The following is a 23,618-nucleotide window of genomic DNA, read 5'->3' as shown; positions in this document are numbered from 1 at the left end:
GCTGGTTTCAAACTCAATTCTGTCTGACTCAGCAGTGGCCCTCCTGGCCACTGTGCTCTTTGAATGAGGATCATGGCATGAAACTGGGGTCTAGAAAAGATTTGTAATGCAGCCAGTGTGTAAGTGGGGGAGGTGGGATTTGAACCCAAGGCAGCTTGAGCCTGTGCCATGGTACTTCACCACCATGCAGTAACACTCTGTGGGTCCTAGCAACCTGTCCCTTTCATCTTGGGATGTCAGTGTCTCTTCCAAGAGAAAGCAGTTTCTTCAAAATGACTGATGGATATAAAATGGAGGGAGAGAGGTGAACATGATGGATGAGAATTCACGTCTCCATGTGCTGGTATTTAGCCTCCTGCGGGGCCCATGCAATGGTCGGGGTGGGGGGTAGTTAGGAAAACAGTCTGATAAACTGCCTTGACCTTTGTTTCAACAAAGTAGGCTGTTGCCTGTGGGAACCTTGAGACTCATGTCTTGATTTCTGTTTCATGGCGTCTTCAACTGTTGATAAAAATATAAAGAGTTTATCCCACCTCAGTGATCAGCTGTCTAACCTGTGCAGTTTGGAGAACATCTGGTCAAGTTCAAAGAGAAAGATCAGGGTTCCCTGAGTGCCCAAATTACACCTTGCCCCTTGAGAATCAGTGCCAGCACCTGGTGAAAGAGCCCACCTGGGGAAAGAGCCCACCTGGGGAAAGAGCTCACCTGGGAGAAAGAGCTCACCTGGAGAAAGAGCCCACCTGGGGAAAGAGCCCACCTGGGGAAAGAGCTCACCTGGGGGAAAGAGCCCACCTGGAGAAAGAGCCCACCTGGGGAGAGAGCCCACCTGGGGGAGAGAGCCCGCCTGGTGAAAGAGCCTGCCTGGTGAAAGAGCCCACCTGGGGGAGACAGCCCACCTGGGGGAGAGAGCCCACCTGGGGGAAAGAGCCCACCTGGGGGAGAGAGTCTGCCTGGGGAAAGAGCCCACCTGGGAGAAAGAGCCCACCTGGGGAAAGAGCCCACCTCGGGGAAGAGCCCACCTGGGGAAAGAGCTCACCTGGGAGAAAGAGCCCACCTGGGAGAAAGAGCCCACCTAGGGAAAGAGCTCACCTGGGGGAAAGAGCCCACCTGGGGAAAGAGCTCACCTGGGAGAAAGAGCCCACCTGGGGAAAGAGCTCACCTGGGAGAAAGAGCCCACCTGGGGAAAGAGCTCACCTGGGGAAAGAGCTCACCTGGGGGAAGAGCCCATCTGGGGGAGAGATCCCACCTGGGGAGAGAGCCCACCTGGGAGAAAGAGCCCACCTGGGAGAAAGAGCCCACCTGGAGAAAGAGGTCACCTGGGGGAAGAGCCCACCTGGGGGAAAGAGCCTGCGATGTACCCCAGAGAGTGGAGTGAGCTGCTTCTAGCCTCATAGCCTGTGATGTATGAAGATAAGACTTCTGTCCTTGGAGCGTACGGTCTGGTAGAAGAGATGGATATGCAAACAAATGATGATAACTCAGAGTGGGCCATGGGCCTAGAGGAGCCCAGAAGAGGGGCTTCTAACCCAAACTAGGTATGTGGGAGGGGGATGTTTAGAGAAGGCTTTCTGGAAAAGGTAACTTCTAATCTGAGTTAACCAGGTAAAGGAGTGAAGAAAGCCGTCCATGCAGATGAAAACCATCATGTGCAAAGCCATGGATGTGAGACGAGCAATGGGCAGTTTCATGAGTGGTTTATAATTAGCCTGTTAGTCTTGGCTCCTTTTTTAAAGATGGGAGTGGAGAGCTGTGGATGCTGCCCTGGAGTGATGGGCTCAGGCCAGACATTGAGGGGTCTTGTCCTGTGGGCAGTGGGGAGCCGCTGAAGGCTTTATAGCAGGGGAGTGACATGATTGTTTTCTGTTAAGAAGCTCACTCCAGCTTATGATGGCAAATGAATTGGAGGCAGAGTAAGCCTGTGGGCTGGGACACCAATGCTGGCAATTGCCCAGGTCCACTGATGAGGGCCTGAGCTAAGGTAGTGACAGTGGGAGTGGTGAGGATCCCACAGAGATTTGGAAGGTAAAAGCTGGAGGACTTGGTAACCATCATTAAGTTACTGAACCTAAAAAAGAGGGAAGGCAATGATGATTCCCAGAGGTCTGGTGTGATTGACTGGGTGGGTGATTCTGGCAGCAACTGGTGTTGCTGAGATCAGGAGCACATGAGAAGGAGCAGAATTGAGGGCTGGGAAGCACGGGGCATTAAGTTTAACTCTGCATATATTTCATTAGAGTGGCAGAGGCTTGAAGTTCAGGGAGGAGGCTGAGGCCAGCTATTTAAGCCTCTGCTTCGTTGACAGGGAGCTCACTGTTTTGGGAGGCAGCCCATGGTAGAGCTTGGCAGGAAGAAGGGTTTCCTTAGTTGAACTGCTGGTTGCTCCGACTCACTTCCTGGCCTTTGTCCTGATTCTTCCTCCTAAAGGCCCATGGAGTAGATTTACCCCTTCTTCCACCCTTTAGCTGTTTGAAGGTAGCAGTAGTGTTCTGCCTATCATCTTCTTTCCAGGCAATTCCCTGAGAGGAACAAGGGAAGCCACAAGGAATCAGACTGTCCAAGTCTGGAAGGAACTGCAGGAGATCATCCATAAAATGAAGGAACCTAATTTTTCAGACAGACAAATTGAGGGCCAGAGAGGGGAAAAGACTTTCCCAAAGTCACAGAGTGAGTTAATGGCAAAGCTGGGAACAGTTCTTCAATCTGGGACTCTACTACACCACGTAATTGAGTGTTTAATTTCCTAGCTATGAATTGGGTGGCGTAAGCGAGGAGACTTGGAGAGTTAATCATAAGGCATTTACTATGTTTCAGCTGGACTCCTAAAAACCACTCTTTCTTTAAGCCCTTTCCACCAACCTGTCTCCTTTCCAAGCTAACGGCATCCGTCCTTTGCCTACCCCCACAGGACACGGTTTCTAAACCCTTCTCCATCCAAGGAAGCCAAGGAAAGCATTAACTAGCTCCACACACCTCCAGAGAGGATCAGCCTCTATGATACTGGGATGACCCGCAATCCAGGTGTCCCTCCTCTGGGCCCACTGCAGCTAATCAGCACAGCGTGTCCATCACCTCCCTCCTTCTTAGTGCTTTACCTCTATGAATGCAACCTACTATATTTCCATGAGCTTTTTATCTGCTCCAACACACTGCCGACTCCTGTTGAACTGAATTCTACCCCCTACACTCACACACACACTCCTATCTTACCTGCCAGCTATGGTTTCTTGTTGACTGGGGACTTGAGCTAACAGTTTATGGGTCAGACCATTTTTTTAAAAGGGTAAGAATGTGACAGTGGAAGGAGGAAAAACTTACTTGACAAGCAGAAAGCTTTCCCACGACAAGTCCTGCCCTGAGGTGGACACAGCTTTAAGTTGGGGAAAAGCCATGTACCCAGAAAAGATCCTCCCTGTGGCTGTAGCTGGCCTTTTCCAAGCAGTCTGTTCCGATTTTACAGGCAGGGACTTGCTCTAATCCATTTCTGTGTCTCAGTATCAAACACAAGGCTTGTAGAGGGTGACCTTTGTGAAAGGACTGACAGCAGGGAAGCAGGAGGGGAGGGAGGGGGGAAAGAAGCACCATGTTTCTCTTCCATTCCATCTTTCTGCCTTCTTTGGTGCCCCGCACAATCCAATACACAACTTGCTTGCATGTCTTTTGCAAGCAGATGTTCATTAACAAATATCCCAGGTTCGTCTGCCAAGAACGATACAATCTTGATTTTAGAATTGGAGGGGGCTCCCACCAGCTCCTCCTCCTGTTTGTCCGTTGGGGAAGCTGGAGCTCAGAGAGGTTACGTGCCTTGCCCAAGGTCACACAGCAATTAGTGGCTGATAGGCACAAGCACAAAAATGAAGGTTGGGCAAATGTATGTTGGGAGATAGTTCTTCCAGGTTCAGATGGTGGCCTGGCCAAGTTGCTCAAAGACACGCTTAGAACAGATAGGTTTTGATACTCTTGGCTTAGCCTGTCTGTAAATTACCATGATCCGGAAACAGAGAACTATGTTGACTACACCTCTCCCCAGCAGATACTGACACTCTGCTCTTCCCTCAACTGTTTAGTCAAAGGCAACAGGGTGCCCTTGCCCCAACTCCCACCCTAGGACAGCTTTCATTGCTGGATAAGGAATCCCATGTGCATTTTAATGAAGCTTAGGGATTCTGGTTCATTCTTGTGATTACTCTAGCATTTGGCTTTAAAAGGCTAGAAGTTGGGGTGAACCCTCTGAACACCCTGAAAGCTGCCCCTCTGGCTCCATGCTCCAAGGCCTGCCCTCCAGGCTCTGGAAGGTGGGCTCCAGCCTTGTCTCCCTCTGCTCCCCCTCGCCAGATCTCTGCTCCAGGTGCCCAGGTCTCCACACCATCCTGCTGCCTCAAGGGGCCTGTATCTCTCAGCCTGTGGGCCTTTGCTCATGCCAAACCCGCTGCCTAGAATGCCCCCTCCCTCCCCTTTATACACCTCCATCCTGTGTCCACTTCAGTACCTAGTACAAGTTTTGGCTCTTCCTAGAAGCTTCCCAGACCACACTATCTATCAACTGTTGTAGCTTTCAGGGATGTGGCTGCTGCCTTAGACACTGCCCTGAAGCAGGGCTGCAGAGGATGGGGGCAGCAGGGTTACCGCAGCCTCTCTCTCCTCCCACCTCTCAATATCCTGCTGTGCTAACAATTAGCCAAACCTATCTGGAAGCTGGGGGCAAGGGAGCCCAGGTGAGACATTCCCTAGCAGTCAGCCTCTTATGACAGACAAGGGAAGAGAGTGATCTGAAACTGGGGATGGGGTGGAGGAGGCAAACAAGAATAAAATCTTATGTTAGCTGTTTACCCGTCCTACCACTGACTGGACCATCTGGGGTTTCAGGCCTACTACCATTTAGAATCCCCACACACTGGCCTTGACACAGAATGATCAGCAGAGCAGAGAAAGTGAGCAGAAAGCATTTGTTCAGGGAGGGAATGAATGGGCGGGGATTCAAGCCCCTAGCCTCACGCTCAGACCCACCCATGGTGCCATTTTGGACTTCACTATATTTATTCATTCTGGGTTGAGACAATAATAATAATGGTGATCGTTATCGCTGACTCTTGCATGGGACTTTACAGTTTGCAAGAGGCTTTTATGTATTTTTGACAAGTGAAGAAACTAAAATTCAGAGAGGTTAAATTAATTGTCTGAGATTATACAGCTCGAAGGAGGCAGAGACTGGAAGGGCCATCAGATTCCGGCTGCCGACTGTGGTGACAAAGAGCTTTCCGGCCTCTCTAAATGGGTCGTGTAGACCAAGGTTCATTAGCTAAGCTCTCAGCACTGCTACACCACCATCCCGAGTCAGTGGTAGTCGATGGCATTTTAATAGAAGCCAAATAACTCTTTCTCTTGGCCTTCTCCAGCAGCTGGAGTTTTTGTGTTTTATGATAATTAAATACCATCATCTTTTGTATCTGACAATCTGTTGGGCCCGATTAATGACTGCAGTGCACGCCAGGGTCGTAGTTAACTCCGCAGCAAGGAGACCTCCGGGCGCCTTGCAGGGTTGGATGTGGGCACCCAGCCTGGCACCCTTTCTTCGAGACGGTGCTGGCCTTAGATCGCAGGACTGCTGACACATTCAGGTTCTTTGCCTGAGCCAAAGCTCTGGAAGTTTATGCCTTTTTCTCATGCATGTGCTCTTGTAAAAGAATAACGACTTATTCCACTGGAATCTTTCTAGCAGTCAGGCATCCGCAGCCAGTCTGAGCCATGCCTCTGCCTGGTTCATCCCCCACATGGCCACCAGCAATCTTCCTCAAACAGTAGTGTGATCATGGCACTCCCTTGCTCAAAGCCCATCAGGGGCGCCCTCTCACCCTCCTGATAAAGGCCAAGTTCTGTCGCTTGGCCCCTCCAGGCAAGCATCCCCCAGGCCTGCCCCCAGTGTCTCCACCTTGCCTCCTGCCACCACCCCTTATAGCCATCCCACTGCTTATCAAGGGCCCGGGGCCTTGCTTTCTCTCTCAGGCTCTGAAGCCTCAGGCATGCATCATCCTCTGCCTAGAATGCCCTTTAGCCACAGGTCACGTGTCACATCTCATGAAACCTTCCCCACCCGACCCAGCAGTCTGGCAGCCGCCTCTGTGCTCCATGGAGCTCCAGTGGGCCTGGAGGATTACAGTAGCCAGTGCTGGTAGAGCACTCACTGTGTGACAGGCATTGAATAAGCACTTTTCCTGTGTCAGCTCACTTAATGTATGTCAAGCAGAGTGGTTAACAGTGTGGACTCTGGAGCCAGACTGCCTGAGTTCAAATTCTGGCTCCATCACTTAATGGTTCTGTAATCTTGAGCAAACTGCCTAGCCCTTCTGTGCCTTAGTTTCCTCGTCTACAAAATGGGGAGTAATAATAGTACCTCCTTTAAAGGGGTGTTATAAGGATTACGTAAGTAAAACACTTAGAGCCAGTCACATAGCAAGTTCTCAATAAATGTTAACTATTATAATTACTCTTTTACGTAGTATCTGTTGTATGTCTGTTATTTTACTAGACTGTGAGCAGCTCAAAGTCGGGGATCATATTTGTTTCCTCTCTGGATTTCCATATATCAATCTGTGGTAGCCCTTCCTCCTCCTCTTCATCTTATTACTGTTACTGTTATATACTCATTTTATAGATGAGGAATTAGAGGCTCAGAGAAGTTAAGTGACTTGCCCCAAATCATGTAGCTTGTCGGAGACAGAGCCGTGGCTGAGCCTGGATCTGCGAGACTCCTGAGCTCTGCTCCTGTACCTCCTTCAACATCTGTCCTCAAACAGCAGCGATTTGTCAAGGCTGGGGCTCATCCTCACCTTAAAACCAGTCCTTGCACACAAAGGAGGGCGGTTAATATCGCTGATTGATGGAACACCCTCAGGAACCCTCTCCTCAGGGCGCACTTTGGACCCAGGACAGAGAGGCACCCCGGTGTGCTCTGAGATGCTTATCTAATGCAGAAAGGGGCCCTCATCTTTGAAGACATGGAGACCCCATGTGTCCACTTTGTTCTAAGTGTCAGGCCACAGCCATTCTCATCACTTGGGATCTGCACATTGAGCTAGAGGCACCCTCCTGAGACCAGTGCTCCTAGAAGCCAGTGGGTAGTCCAGACTCAGCTGTAATAAATGAGGACCACATTTCTCTTAGACATTTTCCTGCTCTTTCTCTCTCAAGGTTTTTTGCTTTGGAACCCTGTTGTAAATGCTGTAGAGTCATCATCATGGTGACGGTTTAGCACGTTATACAGTCGTCCCTCGGTATCTGCGGGGAATTCGTTCCAGGAACCCCTGCAGATACCAAAATCCGCGGATGCTCAAGTCTCTTATGTGAAATGCCGGGTACAACAAATACAGTCAGCCCTCCATATCCACAGATGTGAAACCCACAGATACGGAGGGCCGACTGTAATTTATTCACTCAACCTGCCTTTATCATGGAATTAATAGTTACCATTTTTTAGCATTACTGTATTCCAACCACCTTACACACTAAGCACCTTACACACATTATCTCATTTACTTCTCATAACAATCCTATAAGGTGGGCATTATCTCCATTCAGTGATAAGAAAACTTAAGCTCCAGAGAAGTTAAGTAACTTGATCAAGGTCACACAGCTTATAAGTGGCAGAGCCAAAACTTCAACCCAGGGCTGACTGACATTGAAGCCTAGTCTCCTTCTATTACCTACTCCTCTGCCCCGCCCTCTGAAGAAACCTCACTATGATCTTGGTTCAGGGAGATGCAGCCCGAAGGCTTTGGTGGTTTTTTGTGCATATAAAATGAAAAATGTCTGAGGTGTTGGAGGGAACCAGCAACTGCAAATATATTCCGAGAACTTGTAGGAAGCAAAAAAGCTTCCGGGAAAACCAGGCTTGCAAAACTCAGATAAGCAAGTGGCCTTTACTGTCAGAGGTGTGCAATATAACAGTAAAAATGACTCGTATTTGGGCTTGATTCAGAGATGCACTTGGTGGCTGTGTGCGAGAAGAGGGTGTAAATTGGAATTTACAGCACAGCTTTGCAAGTGTAGCAATGCTTACTCCCAGGTAGCAGGAGAGGAGCAATTGCTTGTGCAGGCAAAAAGCCCTCCTACCTGATTTGCTGTTCTCTCATCCACGTTCTGTAAATATTTACTGGGGATATGGAGATGAATGACACACGGGCCCTTCCCCTCAGGGCACACTAGGAGCCCACTGTGTACTTGGCACTTGAGCAAGAGCCATTGCTTTTCATCCTCCAGAAAGTGGTAACACAGGAATGTGTGCACCCTTTCACAGGCACACAGACCAAGGGCCAGGGAGATGAAGCGAGTTACTGGAGGCCACCCAGCCAGTGAGTGGAAACCAGAAGAGAGTTCCTCTCTTAGGACACCTCTGTCTCAATCACCGTTGTATTGTTTCCAGACTGGCACAGAACAGGCACTCAGTGTGCTGAATGAGTGAATTGGTTCTGAGTTTCCCTCTAAAGAGGGGAGTGTATATTGGGGAAAGGGAAGGGGGAGAAAGAAGGCCCCTCTACATCTTCTCCCCTCTGTCATCCCTCCTGGCCATAGGAGCAGAAAGGAGACTCCATTCAGACCAGAGGAAACGTTTGCTCCTTGGGAGGGTTATGTCTCTTTTTGGCAGTTGTGGGTGAGCTTGCATCACTGAGTCCCAAAACACAGAGCCTTCCCTTGGGAATGTGCGAAACATCAAGGTCCCCTTTCCTGGTGGTCTCAGAATGGAAGGGATGAGGGAAGGGAAACAAAGGACCCAGCTGAAGCATCTGGAACTCTGGCTTCAGGCAAATAAGTAAAGGGCTGCGCAGGCCCATGGTCTAGAGAGCCCAAAGTGGTCTGCTATCATTGTTTGCACACAAATATCCTCCACACTCACCTTTCACTCGTGGAAAGACTGCCCAGGCCACTCACACAAGCCATTCACTCAATAAACCTATATTGAGCATCTGCTCAGGTCTAGGACCTGTGGTCACCCGCAGGGAGGGGAGAGGGATTTTCACAGCTACTAGACGAGGCAAGATGGGGACATCAGTATGCATGCTCTGGGGACAAGGAAAAGGTGAGCGGTACAGGTTACCTGCTGTCAGCATTCGATGGAGGCAGAAAGAACTGTGGGCAGGAAGGGTTTCTGGAGGGGATGGCAATTGAGCTGAGCTTTAAAAAATAGGAAAAATAGGATTTGGACCAGGATATTCCTTATCCCCATAGGAGAATTTCCTTCTAGAAGTTAGTTTTTAGATCTGTAACCAGTAGTCTTATACTTAAAATTTCATCATTTCAGGATTCCTGGCAGTGCTTCTAAGTAGTTACCAAGCCAGAGCCTGCCATCCCCGCTTAGTCACAAAGCAGATGTCTGCAGGCTTGCAGGCCAGCCTGTCCTGACCCAGACCTCAGACACTTGCTGTGTTCCCTGAGGGTTTTTCCCTGCCTTTGGCCATAGACTGAAACAGTCGAGCAGGTGTCTGTGTTTTATGCAAAGGCACCATAGTTTGGTGGACAGAATTCAGGCTTTGGATTAATAAGGGCCGCTGCCTGGTTTTGTAAGCCTCGGCTTCCTCATCTATGAAATGGGAATGATAATAATACTGCCCTCTAGGGGTTGCTGTGAGCATTGGAAAAGTGAAGGCCATGAAGCGCACATAGGAAGTGCTCAAATACATGGCAGGAACTATTAATATCAATTAGGGGAAATGCCATGAGGAGGTTGACTCCTAGTGCGGCACAGGAGCAAGGACGAGGTCACCCTTCTCTGCTGGCCTCCTGATAACCATTGGACAGTAGTCGTTCAGTCCCTCTCGCTGCTCTGGTGTCCTGGACTACAGCCAGCAACCTGAAGGCCAAGGGTAGGGGGGACACTCAGTCAACCCAGGAGGCTGCTTCTGCTGCTGGCTTCTGTCCCAGGTTCCAAGTGTCTCCATTAAAGTGCTGCCTGAGGACAGCTGGACAAAACAAATGACCCTGCATAGTCTTGCCGTCTCCCCAGTCCAAGGCTGTCTGCTCTCTGAGTGGGACCTTCTGCCTGTTCTCCTGGTTCCCAGGTTCTCTCCCCTCCCATCAAGGGGCATCCCTGCTGGCTCCCTTCTGGTGCAGGACCACAGCATAGCACATCTTCAGAGGGTAGCATGCACATTCTGTGGCCTTCCTGGGGACCGTCCTCATTGGAGTTGAGGTTTCAGCCACTGTGCTGCCTCAGCAGATCTCTTGGTTTCTGGGAGAAAGGTGTGGCTGGAGTGCAGGGTCCAGGGAGGGAGCTGATGAGCGATGAGACTGGAAAGACAGGCGTGGATCAAATTCTGAATGGCTTGGTGGGCCCTGTGTGGGCTTTATCCTGAAGGTAGTGGTTTATAATAAGGAAGTGATCCACTCAGATGGGTTTCTGTTTCTTTTTCTCTTCTACTCCTACCCTCTCCCCAGCTCCCACCAGATTTGCTTTGTAACTCATTGCCATAAAGATTGAGTTACCTAAAACACAGAGAGTGATGCATCTTCCCCTAAAAATAGCCATAACAGTGATAGTGCCTCACAGTTATTGTGCTTGTTGGTTTCCAGAAAGCTGTCATCTGAGCCAAGGAAGAGGACAGCCTTTGGAATATCACCCCCACCTTGATCTGGATCCTATACTCACTCACTCTCAGTGTCCTCTTTGAAATACAGGATTCTCATGAGGAACAATTGAAGTGGAATACTTTGTAAACTGTGAATCTCAGAAATATTTCCTTCCCACTGATTGCCTTGTTTGATATCGCTATAGCTCTGTGGTTCCCTTAATAAACTATTTCCCCCATTTGACAGATGAGAAAACTGAGGCTCAAAGAGGTTAAGTGACACATCCATGGATGTCTTAGTCTTAGGCCTTTTGAAACCAGGGCAGTCGCCTTAATGATCTCTGAATCACCTTTGGGGCTAGTCTTCCATTTTCTTGAAGAATAGTACAAGTTTGCAGCTCAATACTTATATCATCCTCTCCTATAGAATCTAGGTCTGACAGCTGTTCTCCATTCCATCTCCATCCCCTTCAGTTCAAACTGGCAGTGTTCCTTCTGGGATGACTGATTAGGTCCAGGGTTACACCCATATTAATCTTTTTATCAAATGGTCAGTCAGCCCCACCCTTGGTGTTCTCTTCCATACATACTTTTTCATTTTTTTGCAATTTGGGCAGGCTGAGAATTTTTCAGATTTTTAAGTTATAGTTTCTTTTTGTTTAATAATTCCTTCTTCAATTCATTTCTCTCTTCTCGCATTTTACTCTAAGTGTCAAGAGAACCAAGCCACTCCTTCGACACTTGGCTTACAAGTCTCCTCAGCTAAATACCCAGTTTCATCACTTACAAGTTCTACCTTCCACAAAACACCAGAACATAAACCCAATCCAGCCAAGTTCTTTGCCACTTTATAACAAGGATCACCTTTTCTCCGTTGTCCAATAACATGTTCCTCGTTTCTGTCTGATTCCTCATCAGAATTGCCCTCAAGGACTGTATTTCTGCCCACATTCTGTACATAATCATTTATGTATTCTCTTAGAAGACGTGAGCTTTCTCTACACTTCTTTCTGAGCTCTCACCAGAATCACCTTTACCAATCCCTTCATGGCAATATAAGCTTTTTCTAGCATAGACCTCAAAACTCTTCCAGACTCTACCCATTACCCAGCTCCAAAGCTGCTTCCACTTTTTTAGGTATTTGTTACTGCATCACAACACTTTTTGGTACCAATTTCCTAGCTTGGCTGCTAAAACAAACTACCGTAGACTGGGTGGCTTAAACAGCAAACATTTTATTTCTCGTAGTTCCGGAGGCTGGGAAGTCAAAGATCAAGGTGGCAGCAGATTCAGTGTCTGGTGAGGGCCCTCTTCCTGGTTTGCAGACAGCCAGCTTCCTGCTGCTCCTCACGTGGAGGAGAGAGGGCGAGCTGCCTCCCCTGTCTCTTCTTACAAGGGCACTAATCCCATCTTGAGGACTCCACCCTCATGGCCTCATCTAAACCTACTTACCTCCCCAAGACCATCACATTGGAGGTTAGGGCCTCAACGTATGAATTTTGAGGGGACACAAACATGTGATCCATAACAACAGTCATGGGGTTAATGAAACTAGAATAGAATAGTTACCTGACTTCTCCACCCGCATAACACCCTCAGCTTCCAGAGCGGAGGCTTTCTGTGAGAATAGTTTAGGAGGATAGTTGTTGAGTTACCTCCAGCACTTCCCTCATTTGTGGTATCACTGGAAACTTTATTTCTTTGTAAATAACATCCACTTAGCCATGTGCCCTTGGGCACTTTACTTACCTGCTCTGTTTCTCATCCATACATTTGGTGATAATAATACCTATTGCTCTAAGTAGTTGAAGGAGTAAATAAAATATTTATCTTAATTCCCTCATGTATAAAAGGGGCATAAAAACAGTACCTGCTCTGTGGTGGGTTGTGAGGATTAGCTGAATTAACACACATAGAGGGCTCAGAAGAGTGCCTGGTACATAGTAAGTGCTCAAGAAATGTTAATGGTGGTTTTTAATTCCCCCAGACACCAGCATGGCTCATTCCTTTTACTTAAAAGTCACCTTCTCCCTGAGGCCATCACCAGTCAGCTGGTCTAAAATTTCACCACTGCCCCCACATATACAGACCATAGGCCCCTTCCTGGCTTTATGTGTTCTCAGATTTATCACCATCTCAGTAAACCATGTATTTTACTTATCATCTTGTTTGTTTCATTTACTGTGTACCATTATATATAATTAGTGGTTCTCAAATTTGAGCATCCATCAGAATCACCCGGAAAGTTTGTGCACTCAGCCTGCTGGGCCCCACCCAAGGGTTTGTGATTCAGTAAGGCTGGCGCAGGGCCAGAGAGTTTTCATTTCTAACAAATTCCCAGGTGATGTCGAAGCTGCTGGTCCTGGACCACACTTTGAAAACCACAGCCCTAAAAGTATCCAAGAAACAGTGTGAAGTTGGTGACATCGGAGGCTAGTCTTTTTTTTTTTTTTAATCTTGTTTATTGCTTCTCTCTCTCGCTAGAATTTACGCTCAATAGGGACAGGGATTTTGTCTGTTTTGTTCGTGGATGTGTCCCCAGCACCTAGAATACTAGGTGCGCAATAAGTACCTGTTGACCGAACATTTATGGAAGGCCTTCATGTGTGTGATTTGTCAGTGCCCACTGACCTCTCGCTCCCTCCCGCGTGGCCCCGTCGGGGCCTCCAGCCGCGCAGTGCCCGCCCGCCGCCCGCTGACCGCGCGTGTTTGTGCCCTAGATCACCCTGGCGGCCTGCAGAACCACTCGCGGCTCCGGACGCCGCCGCCGCCGCTCTCGCACGCCCACACCCCCAACCAGCACCACGCGGCCTCCATTAACTCCCTGAACCGGGGCAACTTCACGCCGAGGAGCAACCCCAGCCCGGCGCCCACGGACCACTCGCTCTCCGGAGAGCCCCCTGCCGGCGGCGCCCAGGAGCCGGCCCACGCCCAGGACAACTGGCTGCTCAACAGCAACATCCCTCTGGAGACCAGGTGCGGGGCCGGCGGGCGGGCCGGGCGGAGGCCGCGAGGGGCGGTGGGCGGGCAGGCGGCCCGAGACCACAGGGCTCTGGGGGTGCCCTTCTGTGTGTCCACCACCTATCCTCGCCCTGGAAGCTGGGGTCCGGTGCACAGCTTAGAGATGCGGTTCTCTGGTTGCCAGAGGGACGGGCGGTGGGATGGATGGATGGATGGACGGACGGACGGACAGATGTAGAGCGGAAAGAGCATGGGCTTGCCAGTCAAATAGCCCGAGGTCCAGGGCTAGCCTGCCACTTAGCAAAGGGATGACCTTGGTCAAGTTGCTAAACCCCTCTATGCCTCACTTTCCTTGTCTACACAGTGGGGATGCTGCTGGCAGGAGAGGGCCTTTGTAAAAGTAGATGAGAGCTGATGTGTGAAGGTGGCCGGCACAGGTATACAGCAGAGAGCAGGCTCCGAATCAGTGTTTGATTTGGGCCCACACCTCCACCTTTCCCTATGATTTGGTCTCCCTATGCCTGGCATGGGGCCTGCCTGGCCTGTGATGGATGCTCAATGAATGCTGTGTCCCCGTCCCCCTGCCTCCACCTCCTGCTGGTCTATCCTGTTTATACCCAAAGCCATAATAATTCCTAACATTGATACATCATCAGCTTTTGGTTACAAGGGCTTTCAAACGTGTGATATGATGTAATCCTCACAACTTGTTGAAGGGGCTATTATTGTGATCCCATTTGGGAGTTTCAGAAGCTGAGAATCAGAGATGGTTGGTGATTAGCTCAGGTCACATAGGCGTCAATATACAGCTGAGGTTTGAACCCAGGTTGCCTGATTCCATGTGCAGTGCCATTTCCCTACACCACAACTGCCTTGTCAGGGTCTCTCCCGGCCTGGACCCCTCCACCTCTCCCTCTTCCAACCTTGGAAGATGCTTCCTTCAGTTCAAGAACTTCGGTCGGTCTCAGTTCTGTGGCCATCCTCCTTCCCTCTGCTAAGCTACTATTTTTCCAAAATGGAAATGATTTTTTTTATGATTATAAAAAACATACAAATTCACTAGAGAAAATGTAGAAAGATATAAGGACGAAAATTAGATTTACCCATAATCCTGCCCCTCTGAGATAAGCACTATTGACTTTGAAGGTGTAGCCTTTCCCCACTTTCTCTAAACTGAAGATGAAGTATCCCAGGCTGACACAAGTGGAACCTCTTAATCTTCTACCCTATTTCTTAAAGTAGTGGGAAACATAGACTTTATTTTCTCAAACTCCTGTTCTTCATCTGTGAAGAGGACAAAAGTCATACAACATTTAAGGAAGTAAAATTAATTTATATGGAAAGTGTATCCATCTGCTCTGTCTGCCTCATAACCATGATATTCGTACATTGAGCTTCTGAGGTCCAGTGAGAGAAGATCAACATCTTTTTGTGCCATTATACTCCTATAGGATCATTTACCCAAGAGCAAATTTCTCAGAGATATAGCCCAACCTGCCCCACCCCTAGTGTCTTAATTAATATGTCTCTGTTGACATCTTTTAAAATCATGTGTGACTTTTCCCTACATGCCTCCTTTGCTCTCATCAGTGATAGCTTTGGGTAATCATATGTCATCTCACCCAGAGTAGCTTAATCAGATCTGCATTATGTCCAATGTGCTTATTCAATGACTGCATATGGCTGAAAGAAGCCAGCAAACAATCAATGGGCCTGATTCTCTGCCTGGAGCATGGTAGCTACTCCCTCTGCTTGGATGTTCATTTTTCTCACTTAGGATTAAAGTAGGTGATTCTCCAGGTTTTTCAAGGAGAGGAAGATAGAAGAAGAGCAGCAGGGACATTTTCCTGATGGTTTGTTTGAGACGTGAAGGTGGTCCCAGCTTACTTCTCTTGCCCCAACGGCCGGTGCTCACCTGCCTTTCTGACCCTCTCTCCTCCCACATCCATTGCTCAAACCACATGGAACTTTGTTTTCTTTTTTCCTTCTCCTTTATTACGACAAATGTTCACTGTAAAACAGTTAGAAAATGGAAATAAGCAAGAAAAGAAAATAGCCCACGGGGGCCGGCCTGGTGGCTTAGCGGTTAAGTGTGCGCTCCGCTGCGGCAGCCCGGGGTTCAGATCCCGGGGTTTGGATCCCCGGCGTGCACCAATGCACCACTTGTCAAGCCATGCTGTGGCGGCGTCCCATATAAAGTGGTGGAAGGTGGGCACAGATGTTAGCCCAGGGCCAGCCTTCCTCAGCAAAAAGAGGAGGATTGGCGACAGATGTTAGCTCAGGGGCTAATCTTCCTCACAAAAAAAGAAAATCGCCCATGTCTACCACCAAATGTTATCCATCGTTAACATGTTGGCATAGACTCATATACCATTTTATATATATCCATACACGTATATAACATAATTATATATATATTTAATATTCGATATCTGTATGTGTATGAGTGTACATATATGTATATTTATCAGGCTTCCTGCAAATCCTCATCCCTTGCATACCTCTGTGCCTTTACACATGCTCTTCACAACTCTGCCGAAGTGGCCCTCCTCTTCTCATTTTGATCTAGCAAAGTCCTACTTCTTCTTGAAGACCCAGATCAAATGTTTGAGGTAGGCTTCCTCTGTGACCCCAAAGTTCTGTGTATCTAAAGATGCCCTGAAACTAAGAAAGGTGCCTAATACAGTGGATAACACAGTTAGAATTATGAGTCTTACTACTGACCTTAACTGATTGATGGCACAAAACTAACAAGGTGCAGTTTCAGGGAGATCAATGTCCAGTTGGGCAGATAGAATGACAAGTAATTTTGACCAGCTTGGTGAGGCAGGAAGAGTATGGGCTTTAGAGGCAGATGGACCTGGATTCCTACCTTGGCTTTAACATTTACTAGCCGGGCAAGTTCCTTAACATCCCTGAACCTCGATTTCCCCATCTATAAATTGAGACAAGAATTCATGCCTCTCAAAAAGGTTGGGAGGAAATAAAGGGGATATCCTGTGAGAAACACACAGCACAGTGCCTGGCATTAAAAAACATGCAATAAAAGCTATTTCCCATTTTTTCATATACATCTGCTTCCTGCTTTCATATACATCAATGCTGTAAAGAAGAAAGTCATTCAAAAAAAATTTTTTTGAGCCTCTCCTCACCAGAGGAGTTGAGAGGAAATGGTAAGTTGTGCCTCTTCTCTACTTTGGAGAAGTAAGTTTGGCCCCGATGTTCTGAGGGCATAAGCGATGGTCCATTCACTGGAGTGAATTGTTCAAAGCACAGGTTTTAGGGTCAGACACACTTTATGCTCCAGCCCCCACCCACTGCTCACTAGCTGGGGATCTAGACCTTAAATTTCTTCATCTTTAAAAGGGAGAAAATACTAGTAACTTCCTGCTCTGATTATCTGTTGCTGCGTAACAAACTACCCCAAAATCTAGTAGCTTGAAAAAACAGCAGTGATTACACTTCACAGTGTGAGTCAGGAGTTCAGGAAGAGCTCAGCCCGGCTAGTCTTCTGCTCCACGTGGTGTCAACTGGGGTCAATCAGTGTAATTAGCTGTTAGCTGGGCTAGTCTGAGGATCCAAGATGGCTTCACTCACATGCCCTGCACCTCAGAGGAGACAAGTGCTGGGCTCGGTGGGATCCCTCTCCCTCTAATGTGGTCTCAGCGCCTCTCCACACCATCGTCCCAGCAGGAAGTCACGCTTCAGACTCAGTGGCTCAGGGATCCATGGCACTGAGACAGGAGCCATTGATCTTCCTAAAGGCTTGGCTTGGAACTGGCATAGTGTCACTTCCACCGTATTGTGTTAGCCAGCCAGCTTCAAGAGGAGGGACAATAGACTCCACTTCTCAAAGGGAGAACTGCCAAGAATGTTCAGCTAACTTTAATCCACCGCACTACCTCATAGGGTTGTTGTAGCAATTACATAAAATAATATCTGAAAATATCTTAGCACACAATAAGTGCTCAACTGCTTAACCTGTAGTACTTGTTGTTCAGTAAATATTCACTGAAAGCCTACTGTGTGCCTAGCGGGGAAGACACTTAAGAGAACAGACTCTTGCAGTAGGATAAGTGCTTTGATGGAGGTAAGCACAGGGAATGTGTGTTTCAATTGCCTCAGGATCCCCGGCACACAATACAGGGCTTGCCATCTGGGGGGTGCTTGATAAATATTAATACACAGCTGAAATGAATGAATGATGGAACAAATGAGTGAATAAATATACTTAACTGAGAGTCGAGTGGGGAAAAGGGGGGACTTCCCAGTGGGCCTGGTGCTGGGCGACTGAGAGTTGAGAGCAAGCAGGAGTCCCCCGGTAGAGCTGGGGAGGAAGGGAGGGCCAGAGGGAGGCACAGCCTGAGCAAAGGCCACGAAGTCCGGGAGACAAGGCCAATTTGAGATCGTTGTCCTAAACAGCTTTTGCCAAGCCCCACCGGAATAGGGGAGCCTCCTGATGCCAGAGAAACAGTCACAGGCCCTTCCCTAATTGTCAAACTGAGTCTGTGTGGAGAGTCTAAAATAAATAGCTGAGCGAATACCATAACAGCTGGTAGAATGACCAGAGGGGAGTTAGATTGCATGCTGGCAAGAAAAGAAAGGCTAGCAGAAGGACGAAGCAGAGAGAGGACTTGGTTAACCCACTCCTTTCTCTGCACCCTCTGTGCCTCCAATACTCCCCGAGGGTAACTGAGTCCCCCAGGGAGGAGATTGGCCTACCTGCACTCCCTAGAGCTGGGATAAGATGTTGCTTTAAGCCTCGCGGGTGCATCTGTGGTCCGTTCTGGTGGGATCCATGCATTCAGGGTCCCCTAACCCTGATCCACTTCTTTCACACTCTGCAGCATCAGACACTTAATTGATTTCACAGGGACTGTCTGATTAATAACCTGTCAGGCTCCTGTTGGATGAAGGGGAAGCCAGAGCAGAAGGCTGTCAGACCTCGGCACTAGCTCGTCTGATCTGGTTTGGGAGCCTGGGGGTCCATTTTGTGGTCATGCTCAATTTGGGGAACAGCTCTGCCCACCCTCAGGGATGGGAGGCCATCCTGGTGGTCTCCAGCCTAGCCCTGATGTGGTTCCCAGAATGGAACACAATACCTTCTGGTGGGCTGGGCCAACCCCTGCACATTGCAGGGAGGTGGGATGGACAGTTGTCCCTGTCATTTGGTGGTTCAGTCACAGACGTGCATAAGACACAGCCACTGCCATGTAAGAAGCTCATGGTCTAGTTAGGGAGGCAGACCCATAAATGAATGAATGAGGACAGGGCACTCTGGATAAGGCTCTGACTGGGGGAGTACTCTGAGCAGAGAGGAGCATCAAGTAACAATCATAACAAACACTCATAGAGCCCTTACTGGGGGCTCAAATGAGCTGCCAACCAGGGAAGCTCATTAGAGACTCCATGCCCAGGGTTTTTACTGGGAGCTGGTCACATAAGCACCTCCTGCCTGGCAAGTACCCAAATTCCAGACTCCCAGAAGGAAAGCAGGTGTTCAGCATAAACCATATTGTTTGTACAAATAGTTTAGGCACAGTGAGTTAGCCCCTCTTATCAATTAATGGTGGGAACCCTCCTGAAACCCAAGTTCCCAGATACCAGCCCAGGGCCAACCTCATAAGCAGGCCTTTCAAAGAAGAGCAGTCAGAACTGCTCCTTAACTCTTTTCCACACAGGTCTTACTATCATTCCCACTTTGGAGGTGAAGAGTCTGAAGCACAGAAAGGTTAAGGAACTTGCCTAAGGAACCACAGCAGTAAGTGGCAGGGCCAGGATCCACACCCAGGCCAGCTGGCTCCAGAGCCCGAGTGCCTAACCACTATCCGATACCACCTTCCTGGCTATTAAAGGTAGCTTCTCAGGGCATGCATTGTTAGGAATTTGCAGGGGAGAAAGGAATTCTGAGATGAGGGACAGTTATGCAAAGGCACAGAGCCAGGAGAGGGCTTGGCATTTTGGAGATATAGCTAAGAGTTGGGTAAAGTAGGAGCACAGGGGGCCTCATGGAGATGGCGGTAAACGGGGATCAGTAATGGAGGGCCTTGAGTTATATGAACCGAAGGTTGCACTTTTCCCTGTGGGCATGGGGGCTGGAGCTGGTAGAAGTGGGGGTGAGTATCTAGCAACACCTTTTAAATAGGAGAGTGACATTATGGGATTGGCCTTTCAGAAGGATCCCTGTGGCCTGGAAGACCTGCTGCATTTTTGCTTCTCTGTTAGTGCATTGGCTCAAATGCCAGCTCCATTAATAATTCTAAGTGTGATCTTGATTGATGCCCCGCATACCTTGGGGGTGTCAGGTACGTCATGTGGTGTATGATCCCTGGATGTCCTACCCTACTGGGTGGCTGTCCCAGGACTTTGTGGACGGAAACACCATCCAAGACAGGGGGCTCATTGTGAGAAGATGGGCCACTGAACAGAGCAGCTCCAAGAAATACTGGCCACTGCCTTCCCCAACGCCGTTTGTTGTGCCCTTGGGAGGCAAGCTCAGCCTGCCCTGGGTCACAGATGGAGCTGGAACCCTGCGTCGGACAGCTCAGGAGCTATCATGTCAGGCTTCAAGGGGAGCCAGTCCCCTCCCGCCCTAAGAACAGCTTTAGGAGCAGCACAGCACTCAGCTTCACTTCCCTCTCAGTAACTGTGTCCTGAGAGGCCACTTGGGGCTGTAGGGTCAGAGAGGCCTGGGTTTGAGTCTCATTGCTACCTTTTCATTGTTGTGTGATCTTGGGCAGTCACTTATCCTGTCTGGGCCTCAGTTTCCACATCTGTAAAATGAGTTAACCATACCCACCAGTGTGAGGGTCAAATGCATCCAGTGTCCATACCTGAGCTCTCAGCAGCAGTGAGCTGGAAACCACGCAGGACTGTGACCCAGAGGGGGCTCAGCAGCTTAGGATCCCCAGAGGGGGCTCAGCAGCTTAGGATCCCCATCGGGGAATCCATATAACTTTTATTTTTCAGAAGAACTGGAAGCCCAGAGTGTTGGAGGTCAGCGGGAGACAGGAAATTTAGGGGGGAACCTCGACCTGGGAGTGAGGACACCTGGGCTTTAGTTTCAGCTCTGCCACTGACTTGCTGTGTGTATTGGGAGCAAGACACATGTCTCTCTGGGCCTCCGTTTTCTCATCCTTCAAGTGAGGCCTAACACTTTGACACAGAACTAAGTTTTAAAAGTACAGAATAAGGTTACTTCAAGGCAGCGGAAGCATTCTGAACAGGCAGCATTTTCAGCAAGTGCTCATGTCCCTCCAAATTCCCGAGTGATCTGAATGATTAATATCTGAGTTAGATGAGTGTGGAAGATCTTTCAGGAAATCTTATACCTTATCACTCTAGAAACCCTTTGTTCTGCTGTACTGCCTCTTCCCTTGTCTTAATAGATCTGTACTTTTAGGAGATAATTGTCTGTTCTCTCTCTCTTTTAAATAATTGTTTCTTTTTAAATTATGAAAGTAAAAATAAAAATCACTCTTGATCCAGACACTGGAAAATCCCCACTGTTAACATTGTGATCTTTATCCTTTGTCTTTTTTCTCTGAGTATATTTATTTCTTTGTTTCTGAAGGGTTTTCAGGTATAGATTTGACTCTCTGGAGAGCACAGTCCTAGGCTAGTAATGCAAGCCGGATGCCCGGGTGTTCTCAGAGCCTGCCCTGCGGCAACCTCAAGCCCTAGGGGGCGGCGAGAGCTCTGACCTGGGCCCTCTGGACAGCAGCGGTCAGGGCCTTCTCAGGCTGGGCCATATGGACTGTCAAAAGACTGAACATTCCCTCCTGAAAGGCAGGGAATGGAGGAAATAATAATAAAACACCACCTGTGCTACCCTCAGTTAAACACCAACTGCATGCCTGCAGTGTGCCAGGCACGCTTCCCTTTATATGCCCCACCATTCACCGTATTCAGCAAGTATTTATTGAGTGCCTACTGCCGTGTAGCAGGCACTTTTCTAGAATCTGGGCACGTGGGCAGTGAACAAGACTAATAAGATTTCTGCCCTCATGGAACTTAAATTGCATTAGGAAATAAACACAATAAGCAGATAAAAATATGTATGTAGAGAGAGAGAGGGTATGTGTGTATGTGTGTCTAGTCCCCTAAGAAAAACTAAAGCAGCGCAAGGGGCCGGGGGTAATTGGGAAGAGTAGGCTGGGAGCTCTTGTAGTCAGGGTGCAAGGGAGGGAATGGTCCATGAGGATATTTGGGGGAAGGTGGTTTAGGCAAATGAAAACAAGGGCTTAGCTTGTTGGAGAAACAGTGAGGCCAGTGTGTGTGTAGCACAGAAAATGAGATTGGAGAGGTAGCCAGGGGCCAGATCTTGTAAGATCTTGTGGGCCCTGGTAAGGACTGTGGTTTATTCTTGTGACGCTGTTGGAGGGTTGAGAGCAGAGAAGAGGCGTGATCCAAATTACACTTTAGGTTCTCTAAGGAGAGCAATTATCCCATTTTATGAATGCTCAGAGAGATGACTCTCCTGCCCGAGGCCGATGAATGATGGAGCTGGGACCTGTCTGACCCCAGGGCCTGTGTGCCTCCTGCTGTGCCACGAGGCCACCTGCCTACGGGTAGAAAGGAGGCCACTCTGAGGGACTTCCACACCCCTGCAGTTCCCCCAGGCACTGTGGGAGCAGAATAGCCTGCTGCCCAGGCTGCTGGGCCCAGACATCTTCGGGATTCTCTCGAAGGGGAGGTCCACACTACCATGGCAGCGCTCAGTGGCCCGGGCTGTGAAACTGTGTTGCCTGTGCTCTCACTGCCCCTGGGAACGTTAACATAATGGCGCCTTGAGATAGTCCTTAAAGCCCCTCCTCGTTTTGGTCTGTGAGGCTGGCCAAGGGGGCAAAGCCAGAGGCTGGGCAGTGACACAGGGTTATGAGCAGAAAGGGCCTGAGCTCTGGGCTCAGACAAACCCAGGTTCCATTCAAGCTCTGCCACCTGCTTACTCTGTGATAGGACCTTAGAAAAGTTGCTCCTCTGAGCCTTACTTTGCCACCCTACAAAACAACGATGGTAGTACTGACTTTGTAGGGTTGTGAGGAGTGAGATCTACATTAGGTACCAGTTGCCGAGTTCTAGAGCAGTGAATAGTGTATGGCAGATGCAGGGTAGAGAGCAGCTATTATATTTAGCGTTGGTTCCTCTGTAATAGTTATTTAGCCCTTAAAAACTCTTCCAACACTATCTCAGTCCTGTAGCAACCTTGTGAGCTCAGTATTGTTATCCTCATCTTACAGATAAAGGAAGTAAAGTTAGGAGAGGTTAAGTTTTTGCCCGAAGTCACACAGCAGGAAAGTGGCAGAAAAGGGACTTAAATTTGGGTTTTCTGGTTCTCACCACCTGCTCAAAGTCAGAAGGAAGGTCCCTGGCAGGGCTGGACCCAAAAGTTACCTTTCTGCAGTCAGTCCTTCCCTTGGGTGCATGCAACAGGCTGAAGCGACCACCGGCTTGTTAGAAACGATTCACTACAGGGTTTTCAAATGAGGTGGCAGCGGTCCTGAAAATATCAGAAAACAGGATGCAGGGCACTCATGTGTGGATGATGCCACTTATCTGGCACGGTTGAGACCAAAAAAAGGCAAGCGTGTCTGTCTTCATTCTGGGTTAGGATAGGTAAAGTCACAAAATGCTGCGTTGCCCTCAGTGCACTTAGGAGGACAAAAGAGCCCCTCCTCTGTCTTCTTTGGGGCACCATCCTCGCCGTCAGTCATCACCCAGGTCCCTGCACTGCTAAAGGACCATGACGCTCCAGATAGCGTCAGCATCAACCTGGGAGCTTGTGAGAAATGCAGATTCTCAGGCCCAACCCCCAGTACTGACTCCAGATCCTGGGGTGGGCCTCAGCAATGCACAGCTCTCCAGAAGATTCTGATGCTTACTCAAGAAACATTGCTTAAGAAGAAAATGGCCCAAAATGCTTGTCTTGCTTTTTTCTGTGGACTAGCAAAGTGAGTGTCTCTATTGGTTAAGCTGATGTGGGCAGCACCAAGTAGGAGAGAAAGCACAGGCTTTGGAACCACATCAACCTGAGCACAAAGTCCTGCTTTGAACCTCACTAGCTGGTGAACTTGGCAAGTGTGATCCTCCCCATATCTCAGT

At 48.8% G+C, this 23,618-nt stretch overlaps 1 protein-coding gene across 1 annotated transcript in view; it reads left to right on the top strand.

Annotated features, from left to right (window-relative positions):
* The window catches only part of TENM4 (teneurin transmembrane protein 4), a 404,318-nt gene that overhangs the window by 161,544 nt on the left and 219,156 nt on the right, over positions 1-23,618 (top strand). Inside the window, exon 5 of the mRNA XM_014790360.2 lies at positions 13,277-13,532. Coding sequence (XP_014645846.2) covers positions 13,277-13,532 — 256 coding nt within the window. The remainder of the gene's footprint in view (positions 1-13,276; positions 13,533-23,618) is intronic.

The sequence above is a fragment of the Ceratotherium simum genome, chromosome 7, assembly GCF_057802395.1.
Source record: "Ceratotherium simum simum isolate JZ-2026a chromosome 7, ASM5780239v1, whole genome shotgun sequence".
NCBI classification, from domain to species: domain Eukaryota; kingdom Metazoa; phylum Chordata; class Mammalia; order Perissodactyla; family Rhinocerotidae; genus Ceratotherium; species Ceratotherium simum.
This window is presented reverse-complemented; position numbering and strand designations above follow the sequence as displayed.